Source organism: Mchenga conophoros, linkage group LG18 (assembly GCF_057382185.1).
Source record: "Mchenga conophoros isolate Kocher_MC1m ecotype Shallow Benthic linkage group LG18, M_conophoros_male_GT1.1, whole genome shotgun sequence".
Taxonomy (NCBI): Eukaryota; Metazoa; Chordata; class Actinopteri; order Cichliformes; family Cichlidae; genus Mchenga; species Mchenga conophoros.
Genome location: NC_140543.1, coordinates 196,006 through 212,261, shown reverse-complemented (window position 1 = coordinate 212,261; position 16,256 = coordinate 196,006). Strand labels below are relative to the sequence as shown.

The window sequence follows — 16,256 nt, the reverse complement described above, 5'->3', positions numbered from 1 at the left end:
GTCTGCACTTAAAAGACATTTGAAGTCTACTTCCCACAATCTACTGTGTGGAATTCCCTTCTTGGCAAATGTATCTCATAAATTCAGCATGAGAGAGAGCGAGAGAGACTGTAGAAGGGAAATGGAATTCAAAGGAAGAAAAAAACATTTTCACTGGAGAAAATGTTGATATTTACATTAAAAAAAAAAAAGCTTTCCAACATGAAGCCATACAGCTGACTTGTGTTCCCATCTCTCGCAGTACAGACAACACAACTCCCACAAAATAATTTCCACAGCACAGCTTTAGTAAACTGGATGGATAATTTTATTGTCCAACAATTGGCCGAGCTGAAAGCTGGCAGTGGCAGAGACAATGTAATTAGCTGTTTTACTATCATGCCTGACCACAGAAAGCCTAATTGTTTTTGCTGACGGCGCACACAACAGGTTGAAGAGAGAATGATCACACAAATGTTACATTTCTCCATGAACATGCAGTCAAATAAAGAAAGACATCCCCTCCCCAATCTATTTAATATGATAAGTGGCATTTTAGCACGCCTGATTGGGGTGTCCTACCTTTAAAAGAGCATAATCCTGTACAATTACACAAGATGTATCATGCGTCCCCTCCCACATGTTTTTGGAATCAAACAGAGGCCCAGTTCCAGTCTGGCCCCTGCACCCTCCCCACACACTTTCTCTCTGTATGCTTGTTCATGTGGAAAGTGCTGTTCCAAACCAACTAACCTTAAGTGGGAGTGGGTCATACAATGCTCCAACACAGAGTCAACAATGATGTCAGCTTACTAACCACATTCCTTGAAGGTGTAGTACCTACTTGTGTCCAAAAGTGGAGGGAATAAAAGCACGCTTACAAAAAATGACTTCTGTGTGGTTATTTTGATATAAAATGAAATAAACAGAAGGTCCCGTTTCAGCTGGAAAAGGACCAAGGCTTCTGAAAACCTAGTGCTGTATTTATAATCTACCCCTTAATTAAGGGGCCTCCCTTAGTTGCGAGTGTGACTCCACATGGAGATAAACTCATTTCAGAGTAGTACAGACTGGGATTTTACTACAGTTTGATTACAGACACAAACGCTATACATGGTATTTTTGCTGCTCCTCGTCGACCAGGTTAATATCCATATGTAGCAGTTCACTCGCAAATGTTAGCATCACGAGCTTCCCCAACAGGAGCTGTTTGATTCATCTGCATTTGTTCTTTAGTCTTACCTTTTTGTTTCTAAGCGCCTCTTAGTCTTATACATCCATTTTCTTTAAATGTCTTGTCTAACATGCAGATGCTCTTGTGCATGTTTTATTTTTTAAAGATTTATATACAGATTTTTCAACGGTTATTTTGAGTTGCATACTTTGTGTATGTTTATTAATGTTGCTTAGCAGCTGCAAATCAACCAGACACTTTAGGTAGCTATCAGCAAGCTTATAGTGTAATTCTGGCTGAATATTTGAGCACTTTTTTGGGGAGAATTGGTAAAATTAATCAACACCTTCAACAGCACCATGTCATTGTGGCCAGTTAGCTCCATCTCAACTGACCAAACCAGTCAAGCTTAAATGAACTCCTTTGTCCCACACGCCATCAGACTGTTTAACTCCTCTCTGGAGGGGAGAGGGAGGGGAAACAGGAGGACAAAGGAGGGGGGAACAACTAAGCTGTAGTGCCTCTTCACTTCAATAGACCTCAATACTTGAAATGTGCAATTCACTTGTATTTTTATTTTTATTCATATTTATTCTATTTATCCCCTTCGTATATTTTATTTATATATGTCTCTGTATTTATATATATATATATGTGTGTGTATATATATATATATAATATTCTGTAACTCTGTAACTTCTGTCGGTGCTGTGCTTTTGGAAACCGAATTTCCCAGAGGAACCCACCCGAGGGATTAATAAAGTTTTATCTTATCTTATCTTATGTATCGACTTTGGCGTAGGGCTTCTTCCTTGGTCACCACCCTCTCAGTCCATGGCGATGTAAAACTTGCTTCACTGTAGACAGTGGCGGTGATGTTCTAGCATTTTCCTGTTCATAGCAGGCTTGAGCCTTAGTGCTTCCTGGGCTGTTCTTGAAAATCCTAGCCAATTTATTTTGCTTTAAGAATGACACTCTGAATCTTCTTCCAGACCTTGGCGTAATGGTGACATATCTGAATAACTTACTGATGATTTTGGAATCTTCTGTTGTCTAGAAATGGCTTCAAGAGACCTTCCCAACTTGTATAAATCTGAAATTCTCCTTCTTAGATTTGGACAGTCCCTTGGACTGTACCATTGCTAAACAAATCAATCATGATCTCTAATTGGAAGTTAATTGGCCTTGGCCTTTTGAAGTTAAAAGACACACAAAGATTGATGCAAGCGTGTATGTATATAAGTAAGCATGTGTGTAGTCTGTGTAGATTAGAGAAAATCTAAAATAATTTCCAATTTGTGCTTCAGATTCCTGTTTTATTTTTAGTCATTACAGATGTTTGGTGTCCATTCATTCCACCCTTGAAAAATAACATTTCAAAGAAATCATTAAAAGCTTAAAATTACTCAAAATGAGTGTGTGTAGACTTTTGACCATAACTGTATTGGTTTTTGTACAGGATTCCATTATATGATGATATTATAATTTGAAGGTGCTTTGGAGCAAAGCTTTCAGCCTCGTTGCATGAGTTCAGTTGAGTTGGCCAGTGTTGAAGATCTTCCTTCAGAGAGTAGAGCATCACCTTGCTTTTTAGCTAGAATGTGACAAATCGCATGATAATAGCACAAAAACAAAACAAAATAAAAAATCAGTGGACAGGGACAGGAAAAAAAACGTATACATGGATCACCTGCTGGCAGCTGGATACATGTGCAGAAGTACTGTTGTGAGCTTTGGAACATATCGCTGCCAAATAACTAAGATTTCTTACTCTGAGCTGACAGTACAAAGGCAGATTTATCCAGACTTTTGCATTTCAAGTCCAGCCCCTGTTTACCCCGGTGAGGAAAAAGCCTTTAGTCCAACAGTTTTGCTTGAGGGTACAAACTGGAGTCTATTCTTGAGGCAAAATTCCATCAGTGGAGTTACAAGAGTACAGCCCTGTTGTAGCTTAAACACAGTGATTGAAAAAGCTATCTGGGAAAGCGTTTATTCGTAGGGGACAATCGTTAGCCACAGTCCTGATAGCGCCAAAAGCTTTATTTAGACTTTTGTTTCATTCCGTCTCTGCAGTCTGAGATAAGCTGGATGTGTGGGCTAAGCGCAGACTAACCCTCTCAGCCATTACATGCCATGACTTGTGGCCAAATCTGGACAATGACGCTGTGTTGGGAGAACCAGTCAATGTTGAAGGGCAGTCTGTGAAAACACTAGAGGCCGGATGGAGAAAGATGTACAGAATAAAATGTATGGATGGATGAAGAGACTGAATGTAATTCAATTGGGTAGCAATCTCTGCAGATAACGCCGCTTTAATCAGAGGCATCTTATCTGAAAACACGTTATATAGAGCTCGGATTTGGGGGTGGGGGAGGTTGTCCTCCTGGACCACAAAAAGAACAACATGGCTTTCTGCAATTTACTTATGAAACACACGACAGGTCATACACATTGTATCTCAGCTATTATAAGTCTGCAGATTTGCTGTGGATACCCGGAGCAGCATGCTGCCAAGTCTGCAGCACAACGTTTTTACAACAATGTGCAATTCTATTGATTGAAAACTCAGTGGATCCACGGTAATCTTATCAGCTCCTCTTTTTCCACAGTGGCAAAAACAACAGTGGCACACTGAAAGGAAAAACAAGCTCCTATTTCATGAGATAAAATGACAAGAGATGGTCCCACAAGAGTACTCAAGAGATGATACACCAAGATCTGCAAAGCCTCCATCAGATATTAAAGTGGGTTAGAGCTCACCTTAGATATAGAATTAAAAAATTGAAAAAAAGACTCCTGCCAAAAGCCAAGAAAAGTCCCCAAAATCGTCCAGTTTCATATGCATACATTGTTGTGTACATATCTATTTTCTGAATCTATCTATATTCTGAAAGCATGTGCAGCAAAGAAGAGAGCTGAGCTTTTCAGGTTTTGGGGCCTAGATGGACAGGCCTTGGCCTCAGGCTACCGACCCCGTGTTTTTCATTTGGAGCCCCCATCTTGGTCACTCTCTAGTCTTTATTTTCCATTAGGGAGAGAAATGCCTGTGGACGAAAAGTGGAAGCACAGAGAAAAAGAGGGCAACACACACACACACACACTCACACTCACACAGAGGAAGAGAGAGAAAGGAGCTGAGCAGAAACACAGAAGACAAAATGGCTTTCATTCGCGCAGCAGTAGAAGGCCAGAGGTCCCTTATTTTTCCTCTTTCACTTCTTTCTCTTCATTTCTCGCCTCCTTTCATCTCGTCTGTGAGGCATGTTGTTGTGCAGCATTTTCAAATCACATAAAAGATGTTTACACGTGCTCCACAAGCCCCTGTGATTGCAGTGTTTTGCGCAATTGTATGCAAAACTACACAAACCTGGATCAATGCAGCGAGAGGAGAGACTTTCATAAGCACACGCAGTCGGTGACTCTGCATGCTGGGTTCCTCCAACACTCCTGCCTAAAGTGTTGGTGGTGAACATGAAGTGGGAAAAAAAGAACCTCTCAATCTTTTGAGAGGCATGTGAGCTTGGAATTATGCGCACATTTAGCTTATTGTTGTGTACGGTTTGCCCGGTGCACGCCATCGGTGTGTGGTGACAGTGATAAATAAGCATTATTAAACAGGAGACAGAGGCCTGGTGGAGCCATTAATCTTCATCCTTACTGGCACCATCACAGGACTCACTTCTCATCAACCCGCCACATCTACACGTCCCATTATCAATAAGACAAAGGAAGCAGAACCAGTTGCCCGTGTTCTGATGGGGTTTGTGTGTCTTTAACCAGAGTGGACCATCTGCAGGGTCACAGGGAGAAGTGATTAACATCTACTAGTATCAGATGAGCGATGGGACGAAGAGAGAGGACGACACCTTGTCCGGTGGCTCGGAATTAATCACACTCTGCTTGGAGTTGACACACAAGTCTATTGCAGCAAAGGAGGAGGAATATGAACCTGTAAGAGGAGGCTCGCTGACAGTGAGTGCCACACTGCGGCTTCTGACATTAAACTTAAAAAAAAAAGGATAAAGGCATTCCCCGTCTTGTCGCTCCTTCCCTGGAAATAAAAAGCTGGGATGAACAGAAGCAGGTTGGAGGGGTGGGGGGAAAAATGATGAATCATCAGGCAGTCTTCTTTTATCAGCAACTCAGATCAGCAGGTGGGAGGAAGAGAGGAAATAATAAGATGTGTGCAAAGCGAAAGCGCTGAACATGGACCAGTGAACACGCAGGTACCTTTTTAGAAACATTTCTATGCTCTCTAAAATTAAACTCCCACATCCTGTCAACACATACCAATATTTACTGGAGGCTTTGTTTTTTAACATATGTTCAAAAAAGGGGATGTAGCGAAAAAGAGTTGTTCTTTGTTTGTTTTTAACTAGAGATGGGATCTGCAAGAATAATGAAAAATATTAAGCCCATTTAACAACATAATAATGTCTTCATTAGGGGTATACTTGTAAGATTTTATTGGTAACCAAATGCTTTTATTAATTCTTCTTACAGATTTGACTCTTTAATCGATTTACTTATTGATTCCTGAGGGAAACGTGAACATGCTGTCAATACAGGGTAAATAGAAAGGTTTGTATTAGGCCACTAGAAGCATGACAACAATAACATCATTCCAACAGTGGACAGTTTAGTATCACTTCTGGTTGGAACTGGTTTTCAGTTTCCATCCCTTTTCTAACTGATAGGGTCTGAAAAGTAGCAGTTTGAAGTGAGAGAATTTTGAAGAGCAACTCGTTGATTTTGGTCTTTCGGCACTTTCACCAGATGGTCACCAACAGCAGCACCTCCCTCCACAGGTGGCGGTACTTTCCCCTCCACTCATCTCCTCAACCCTGCGATCACACAACATCTGGTTCCACGGTTCATCGTACTCTTGCCTCTCTCTAATAAAACTGTGGCTCCAACCCTGAGGTCGTTTCCTTCATTTGCAATATTTTTGTACCTCCTTACAGCAAACTGAAAATTAGGACAGGAAACAGCAGGAGAGTTTAAGGCAATGGAGCAGCACCGTGGCAAAAATTCAAGGTCAAAGGCCTTTGCAGATAGGAGACGGGCAGAGAAGTGAAAGTCGAGTTGTCAGTCAAGCATAGAACCGTGGTTAACGCCCAATATCAGATGGAGGTGGAATCAGAGAGCGAAATAATGACAGAACCAAAGTGAAAGTGCATTTTCCCACAAAAGGACAAATAAGTAACAGGTGAGCTGGGGAAGGAAATCTCTGCCAGGTACTGAGAAACGTTAAGGTCTCATAAGTTTCTTTGCACAAATGCCAGGAAGAAAAATGACAACTCAACTTTTTTGTCCTCTGTGATTAACAAGATAAAATCAAATCCAGGCGATCATCAATCGTGTGTCGTAATTACAAAAACACAAAGTAATTCATTTCACGAGGCCTGAACCAACAACATCATTATCTATCCATCTGCACTCAGGAATCATTGAGCAAGCCTTCGAATTGTTCACACGGGCCACATGAGCTTAGTTAATGTTAGTGCAAGAAAATGGAAAGCAGGCCTCTTATGCTCGATGTAATCACAAATCACACTGTTAAATTTGCTTCAAGGAAACAAACACGACTTTCTTTTAAATAGTAAATACTCACCTGATCCACCTGTGGACTGAAAATAAAATAAAGCAGATAACATCTTTCACATTTTAAAGATTCAGCAGGCGGTGATTCTTAACTGATTGTGAACAGGCTACATCCTCCACACACACACACACACACACACACACACACACACACACACACACACACACACACACACATAAACCATGTACCTAATAAAAAGCAATTGTGTATTATTATCAATTAAAAGTAAAAGACAATTGCAAAAGTTTTCTATTCTTTTGTGTCTTGAAGTCCCAGCTGTGGTGTTATTAAATGTCAGGATATGGGCCTCTTTTAAAGAGGAACAAAGAACATGACCACAGACCCCAAGCACGCCGGCGGCTGCGTGTGCTGATTGGGGACTTTGTGTTTTGCACCTTGTTTTCATACTCTGCTTTGGTTTAGGTGCAGAAAAAAATACTTTGTTTGGTCAGAGTTTGTGGGTTTTGGTTCACTTAAGGCACTATTAATCTTGCATGTTGAAAATTGAACCCAGGCGCAAATAAAACGCGACGCCGAAGGGGTCCATATGCAACACATGGTTAGTGACAGCAGTGATGCCAAATGAGTATTTCATGCTCTGGAAACAAGAATGGGCTGATATTTACCAGGTGAAGGGGGGAAAAAAAGGAGATTTTACCAGCTTTTTCTCAAAAATGACTCAAACAAAAATTGTTGACAAAAAATAAGATTAATTATTTTTTGATAAAAAGTTTTTTTCATTGGAGACCATTTATGATTCCTTATATATATATATATACAGTTAATAGTTGTTTTGTGATACTTGGCAGTCTTATTAGTATTTTGTGGCCTTGCTAGAACTGAGAGCCTAACATTTATGTGACTCACATACAGGCTATGCCTATCAGATCAGAGTCTCTGCAGGATATTGCAGAGATAAGAGCCGCTCATCCTCTCGGAGGCAAACTTGGGAACCCGCCAGCATCAGACAGCTCAATGTCCAGCTACAGAGGCATGAAATCCGGGAAGGGGGTTTCATGGCTAAGCAGGGCAAAGCAGAAGAGAGCTGGGTGTGTTAGAGCCATTTCATGGAGCATTTGACAGCGGGAAGTTGGACAGAATCCTGTCGGAGTCCATGCTCGTAGGATTTGAGGCTGCTAGTTCTTCCCAATCTGTGCTGGTGATGCTTGATGGAGGTCCATGTCTGTGTTTGCTGATTTACAGACTTAATTAGCATTGCAATGTTTCCTCTGGGCCTGTTACATTTTCTCTGTGTTGGTACTAACTTGTATTTATTATTTGGGACTTGAAAATCCAAAGTTTTCTGTGATATTTGTTTGGTTTCTCTTCAAATTCTCAAATCTCCACCAGTGAAGTTCCCAATAATAAATAAAGGTTTTCTTTTCTCAACAAACAGGTTTCACGAGAACCTTGATGTTTGAGTTAGAAAACAGCTGAAACTAGCCAAACGACAAGAACATTTTTTAAAATGCATTTATAAAAGCATGAGGGAAAAGTACAAGCAAAATAACAAGAACTAAGATCAGTCACATGTGTGAATGGTTCTTAGTCTTTCTGTGTTAGCCTTGCATTAGACTTGTAACTTGTCCAGGGTTTATCCCGCCTTTCCCCTTTTGACAGCTGGGACAGACTTCGGCAGCCCCGCACCGCTAATTTGGATAAATCAAAGAAAATGGATGGAAGGATCTTTTTAAAATGCAATTTATACACCACGGATAAAAGGTTGAGGGAAAATTATGGAAGTTACCAATGGAATAACAACAACTAATAACAATTAAAACAGTCTTGCACTTTGTCTTGATGCATGCTTGATCATCCAGGTAAGTAAATCCCACAAGGTTGACTCTGTTCATCCGGACGTAACGTTTTCAGTAGGAGAAACGTTTCGTCACTCATCCAAGTGACTTCTTCACTCTCAGCTGACTGCAGGTTTCCCCGACCTTATAAACAGTACATTTGCATAATGACTGAAACCAGCACCACTGAATGAACAATGGGCTGGGAGGTCAATTCCTTGATTATTATTAATATACAAATTCCCATGACCATTGATCAACAACTATTGTCCTGGCCTGACGAGATAGCTCTTCTGTCAGGCCAGGACTCTGCAGTCTATTTACACCTACAGGCCAGTGGACACTCTTTCAGTGATGAGGATGTAAACATCCTGGACAGGGAGGAACGCTGGTTTGAGTGCGGAGTCAAGGAGGCCATTTACGTTAAAAGGGAAAGACCACCTCTGAATCAAGGAGGGGGCCTGAGGGTACATTTTCCACCATCTTACAATGCTGTGATTGCAGCCATTCCCCAACTCTCTGTAAATGGCTATTGATCAGTGGTTGCTGATTAATGGTTGTTGATCAGTGGTCATGAGTATTTGCATATTAATGATCAAGGAACTGATCTCCCAGCCCATTGTTGAAACTATGCATCAACAGTACATTTGCATCATTATGCAAATGTACTGTTTATAAGGTTGGGGAAACCTGCAGTCAGCTGAGACTGAAGAAGTCACTTGGATGAGTGACGAAAACGTTACGTCCAGATGAACAGAGTCAACCTTTTGAGAGAGACTTGCACTTTATGTGATAAACATCTCATCTCAGGACAATGACAAATACATTCAATTTTTTAAAGCCTTTCTTTTCCTCAAATGAACAAATTCTGCAGATTTACAGTAGTAAACACTAACATTTGTTACTCATTTATAATATTTGTTACATGTCAACGATGCTGGAGTTATTGCGTCCGTTTAGTTTTATGAGGGTCAAAACTTCACACCCTGCTTCCAGATGTCTGACAAATGGAGAGGATGTTAAATCTGGAGAACTTCCTCAGTTAGTTTCCTCTGTCCCCCATCTTGATTTACGCTCTCATGTCTTGCCCTTCTTTTGCGACTTCTCCAGCTTCCTGCCCAAATTCCAGAAGGATGGCATCATCTACGAGCGATCCTTCCTAAACATTATGGCGGAAGGAGGGGGGGAAAAAAGAGCAAAAACAGGTGTCACCTCTGAATAGGCCTTTACCCGACCTCCCAGGAGCTAAATGGCTTGGCTGCCCCCTACACAAGGTGAGTATGACATTAAACAAAATGATAGGCTTTGTTAATGGCATCACGGTGCACGGATGGCTGTAAAACAAAAGGTTTAGCAGCTTCTTGTTTTGGCTCGGTGTTGACAGAAAGGGTGGTGGTTAAAATGATCCGTGACAATGCTCCGGGGTTGATGCGGAGTGCATCAAAATGTTGTAATGCTGCTAAAGGAAAATGAGAAATAACTAAGGGTGCAGTTTATTTGCTCCCAAAAGGCGCTGCACGCGCAAACTGTAGAACCCAAAGTCTTTTCACTATTACATCAATTTAAACAATTAATTTGTTAATATTCCCAGAAGTAAAAAAGAAAAACAAAACAATTATGAACAGATTAATTACATTTGCATTTATATAATTCATGAAAAAACTCAAGAAAAAAACATCTAGCAAAACAATCAGTTTCTGATTGCCCTGACCAACCAATACATAAACTTAATCTAATTAACGTAAGACAATCAGAAAATGGAAAACATAAACAGCAGAAAACAAATTAATTGCATGATTGATAAGCAGACACAGTGAATGAGGGGAAAAAGGTAAAAATGAAAGAATCCCTTTTTATAAACAGACTTGCGATTACATTTTGAAAACCAATTATTACTTCAATTAAAAACAGAATAAGCAACTAGAATAATTAACCAGCAACTTTTTTTTTCTTAAACTTTAGACCTGTAGTGCAGAGTTTTTGTCTCTATTGGGAAGTGAGATCGGAGTTTCCTTCCTCTTTTTTTTGGATGCTTCCGGTGTTTGAACACTGTAGACTCAGACATGGTCTCAGCTGGATGAGCTTACTCTGTTGCTATTAGTCGTTCAACTGTGGAAAGCCAACTATTGCTGGCTGATGTGAAGCACGTGCATCAGTGTACAGATGTCTGCACAGATACTGGATTTAAAGCTCTGGAATGCTGTGAAGTACGTATAGATTGAGACGGCATTAAGAGGCTTTATCAGCAATGTGGAAACTTGCTTGGCAAATGTTCATATATGTACAGGAAATACATTTACTGTATAGTCCCTCACTTCATCATGCATTATAAACTAAATTTAGTTTTCCAATTTCTCTGAGATTCTCTGAATGCAAATTTGTATTCATTTACAGACTATCAGCCAACTGTAGGTTCCACGCAAGCAGGATTCTTAAAGATATGTGTGCATGTAGCCATTTTTGTGTTAAATATTTGTAAATGCAAAGTAGTGCCAGCACTCGTTTGGACTATTTAAAATTTTCCACTGGCATTTTTTAAAAATCTGGCAAACTGTTATGAGTAGAATACAGTGATGAAAGCTTTTATGTGAAACACATTAGCCTGATGTTTATGGTTAATAGAGATATGATTTAATTGAGGTTAATTCTTGCAGTGGAGAAGTGCCATTTCCATATTTCAGAGATGTTTTTGGAACTCATTATGCAGCTTTTGGCTGAGAACTGAAGCAGATGAAGGTTACACGAAGACGATCACCTTTAAGACGGGGGGGGGGGGTTGTTGGGAAGAGATCAGAGCTTTTCTTCCCAAAAAGGATTTTTGGAGAGCCTTTCAGCAAGGTGGTAGAGCCGCACGTACTGGAATTATTAATGGCAAACAGAGAGTGTAGTTCTGTTTTGCACAGCCAAGAGAAATAACTCCTTAATTACTGGAACTCGTCCATGGACATTCTCGACATTTGGCCAAAACACATTAAGGACTGATTGTTTCATTGATTATTATTATTATTATGCCCAAGAAAAACAACATTTGGTCACTGATAGCATGCTGTTTATGTTATAATGTGTTGCCCCATTCTGAGGATTGCAGCTGTGTGGGAAGAAATATTGGGCCATAGTTGCAAGTCACTGAGTTAAACTAAATGCATGGAGATCTAAAGGCTTCAAACAAGTCAACAAGTAATACGTACTCTGAAAAAACCCCCACTATTGGGCAGCATGCAGCCCGGTTTGACTCCTGCCCTATGGTAGCTGGGACGGCCCCCCGATCACCCGGATAAGCACAAGTGGCTAAAATATGAATGTGAAAGTGAACTTAACCCTTCTTTGGCCCTGGGACCATTTTTGTACATTTTAGTTTTTCAGTTACAAGCCATTTGCACTGTGTTGAATGGAATATAGCCAAATTCTCTAAAAAAAAGTTTGGCATAATTTCATTTCAAAATTCAAGTCTGACTTCCTTAAATTAGCTTCAGTGGCTAAGCTAACAATACACATCCTCTTAGAGCCCTGGGGACCATTTTTGGCCCATTGACTTCCATTATAAACGCTATTTTTCACTGCAGAATTATTACCGTTAATGTCTTGGTGATTACTCATGTCTCCGTCTCGTTTTGGTCTATGAGCCTTAGAGTTGTAATTTTTTTATTTGTCCACCGGGTGGCGCCCTTGCTCCACATTTGATCCCTGCTGGAAAACAGCGGGCTGCTTGGATAGACCTGCGGGAAACGAAGCCTCATTTCCGGCGTGCAGCAGGCGGCTTCGCCCGCTGATCGGGCGGGACCATTTTTCGGTCCCTAGGACCGTTAGAGGGTGCTTTTTTTTTTTAGTCAACAGGAAATGACGTATTTGTTGTCACGTGGTATCGGACGTGTGGGCTGGAAAAAGCAGTCCCCGGTGATCGTGCCCCGGTGATCGTCGCGACTTACCCCGGCAACATGCACTTATTTCGGCCTAGAGGAGGAGCATTTGCCGCCTGGAGACCATTTTCTGGTCCTGAAAAAAATAAATAAAAGGCGATCGAAATGACTTTTGGTGCCAATCTTTAGTCCATCTAAAGGCCTAATTATAATAACAATTGAATATTACCTCAAATGTTTTTTTTGGAAAATATTCAAGTTTTATGTTTTTGGGGCAAAAAAGCAGTGCGCTCATGTGACGAAACCGGGATATAAAGGGTTAAAATCCGCGAAATGTAATTAAAACTTGACATGAATATTTCAAGGAGAAGTAGGTCTAAAAGATTGGCTAATTTAAAGTGGAATAAAATATTAATATATAAATTTTTTATAGCACTTTTTTGGGCGTGGTCGATTAGGACCGATAGTGTGTGCATTTTATGAAATGCGCTCCTGCAAAAAAAATAAAAGGCGATCGAAATGACTGTTGGTGCCAATCTTTGCTCCATCTAAAGGCCTAATTATAATAACAAACAAATATTACTTCAAATGTTTTTTTTGGAAAATATTTAGTTTTTTGTTTTTTGGGGCTAAAAAAACAGGGCGCTCATGTAATAAAATTGGGATTTAAAGGGTTAAAACAATGAAAATATAATTAAAACTTTATATGAATATTTCAGGGAGAAGTAGTTTTAAAAGACTGACCAATTTAAAGTGGAAAAAAATATGAATATATAATCTTTTTATTGCACTTTTGGGGCGGGACCATTTTTGGTCCCCAGGGCTCTAAAGGGATGCATTTTTAAGGGTCAGCGAAACAGTTTAGAATAAATCCCTGGTTTTGCTAGTACCGTATTAATTTTTCTGAGCTTTTTTACTTTCTAGAGACATTTTTATTGTTCATCTTCTTATGTTTATGTAAGTTTTTTACTTAAGCAACTTTATTTTTTCATTTTATTCTATTGAACCATTTTTTTTTAGAGAAATTTTACTTTATGGAGATGTTTTTTTGTGTCATATTCTACTTTATCGAGCTAGTCTACTTTTAGTCTACTGCAACACTGGAATTTTCCAACATTTGCATTAAATTACATGTGTTTCCCAATGATATGACCTTCTTCCCTATTCCCAATGGGATGTACACAATGCCTTTTTTTAAAACATTTATGGTTTTGAACCAAATTCCATCCCTGGATAAAGGAAACCACAATATCCAACAACAGTATATGAGCCTAAGTATCCAGCCTACAAGGTATGAGCTGAAGCCTGAAAGCACCTGTTAGTTCTGACTGGGTCTCAGTGCACTGCAGTAAACCCTGGGAGGGCTGTGCATGTTCCATATTTCAGCTGTATTTGAATACCAATGTGGAATGAGACAGCTGAAACGGCATCCTGTGTTCTTGTAAATCCACACTTGTCAGTGCCAAATGCCCTCATAAATGCAAGCGTGAATGGCCGGGTATTCATGCGAGCTTCCTCAGTGAACCTTAAAGGATGTGGTCTGAAGGTTATCATCGACAGTCTGTGACTCAAAATTTCAAAGCAGAAATAAGCACACAAAATCCCTTCTGTTGTCTCACTGTGATCGTGGCATTGTTACACATGACATGTATAATTCCTTCTTAATGTCATGCTATTAACCCAGTAAAAAGAACGACTGCTGTGAATGTTAAAAGCGCAGGATGAGGTAGAGGGATCAAACTGCTTCCAGCTCTTTTTCCTGTGTACCTATATCTTAGTTTCTCTTAACACATGCAGGCTGTTGTCTTAAGCAGCATTAATTGTATTTAGTTAGGATGTCACCTTTGGCCTGAAGAACAAAAACAGTAGCAGGGAGCTGCTCAACAGGTCCCCTGTGAGTCACAGTGGGAATAAGGTTGGACTTAATAACAGGAAACACGGTGGTGTTTTGGGAGATTATCTCATTGTATTCACCAGGTCGGTTACACGGGGGGAGACAGCGCCGTTACCCACTAGCCAAATGTTTGTTTCAGTTATGTTTGTACATCAACTGCTACACCATTTCCCCCCACGGGAATTAATGATTTCATCATGTTATCTCCTCTTTATCCATCAAACTCTCTCAGTTTGTCTTTCTGAAAAAGACATCAGCAAGCAGCCCTGACAGGTTTGACATCTGACTGCAGAGTCCCTCGTGGTTAATTGGCGACACGTCTGATCAGGGTTCAGAGTCGGGGCTGGGAAGAAAAGCTGGGGAGGGGGAGCGAGACAGAGGCAAGGCGAGGTTGGAAACAGGATGGAACAGCCTTCTGTTTTATTCTAAATTTGATATGTACAGGAAGAAGTGGCTGCATACATTTCTTAATAGATCATGTAAAAGTTTTCTGAAAAAAAAACCCAACAACAACAAACACAACAATTGCACATCAGCATCTAATAACTTCCATTTGTTTTGAGATACTTTAAAACACATCCTGCTGCAGTATGTTTGAAGGCATATCAAACAGAGTACAAATACAATGATAACTGTCCGCAAGTGTTGGCTCTTACAAATATTAAAAGAGAAACGTTCAGGAAAGTGTACCCTTAAGATGGATTAAAAAAAACAAAACACAAAATCCACTGCAATTTGTGTGCTGCAGTGTCACTGACAGAAAAAAAAAAATCACATCATAACCTTCTTTGTGTAACATTTTGTGATATTATCTCAGGCACTTATTGATATAACAGGTACAGCTGAGCAGCTAAATCCACTGTATCCTTCTAAATATGCTGGTCTGCAATTTGTGTTCACAGCAGGAACCAAACACTTCGCTAAAATAATGTGCGCAATGGAGAATGCTTCTACTCTCATCTGCACAGCTTGTGTCATTTTTTGGTACGTTTTTCATCGGCTTCATTCTCAGGTGGGTTTAAAAACCTTCAAACTGGGAAGACGGCCCCCCTCCCCAAAAATCTGTTTCTATCATTGCACCCATGCACACATAAGTATGTGCGCTGAACAATATTGCTAAGTTTAAACCTGGAACGATGCCACTACAGGTTCAATTTTACTTCATCTCATTCATTACCCTTACCAAGCCTGCATCTATCCCAGCAAGGGTCTTCATTAACCAGCAGGCGATCATGTTTATCATGCAGCTTCCCTCTGCATATGGAGATGGTGTGGGAGTGAAGGGTGATTATGCACTGCCCGTTTGTTCTCTGTAGCTTTTTCTGTATTTCCCTTTTGTTTAAAATTTGACCTCTGCCCCGTTTCATTTGTTAGCTCGGAGGCAGACACAATCACGTCACAAACATTATCGCTGTCAAAGAAAGACGAGCACAGAGTAAGAGGTTGCCACCTACGGCAGCAATTATAATAGTGGGCTGGTGGCAGTATTTATTTATTTATTTTAAATATGTGTCATCGATGCCCAAGCGTTTTTTCCCAGTACACCTACAACAGCTGGCTTCAGTGATTAGTGCCTCACGAAAAGTTTTCAATCAGCAGCTGCAGAGTTGGGCCAGAATGGAAATTTTATCTAGTCTTGCAGATATTTCTTGTTTAATTTGTTCTGGTTTGTTTTTTTAAGTTCTGTTTCCTCATAAAATGGAGAACAACAACAACAACAACAACAAAATAATAGAGAAAAAAGTCCTTCTCAAGGCTGTCACAGCAAAAACCTATGAAACCAGTTCAGTTTGAACAGAATCAGTGGGTTTGCCAGGAGGTCTGACGTAAATCTGTGTGCAACCTTTTCATTTTCATAACAATCTTCCTTCAATTTTAAGCGGAGCCATTGGTAGAAAAGGGGAGGAAGACATTTGAATAAATCAAATGTAAATAGTTGGCTAACAATAGA

The 16,256-nt window shown here is 40.2% G+C and overlaps 1 protein-coding gene across 1 annotated transcript in view; it reads right to left on the bottom strand.

Annotated features, from left to right (window-relative positions):
* The window catches only part of LOC146552738 (ubiquitin carboxyl-terminal hydrolase 37-like), a 49,455-nt gene extending 33,916 nt beyond the window's left edge, over nt 1-15,539 (bottom strand). The window contains exon 1 of the mRNA XM_085255043.1: nt 15,489-15,539. Within this exon, the coding sequence (XP_085111169.1) occupies nt 15,489-15,539 (51 nt within the window). The remainder of the gene's footprint in view (nt 1-15,488) is intronic.
* Nucleotides 15,540-16,256: the final 717 nt, after the last annotated feature.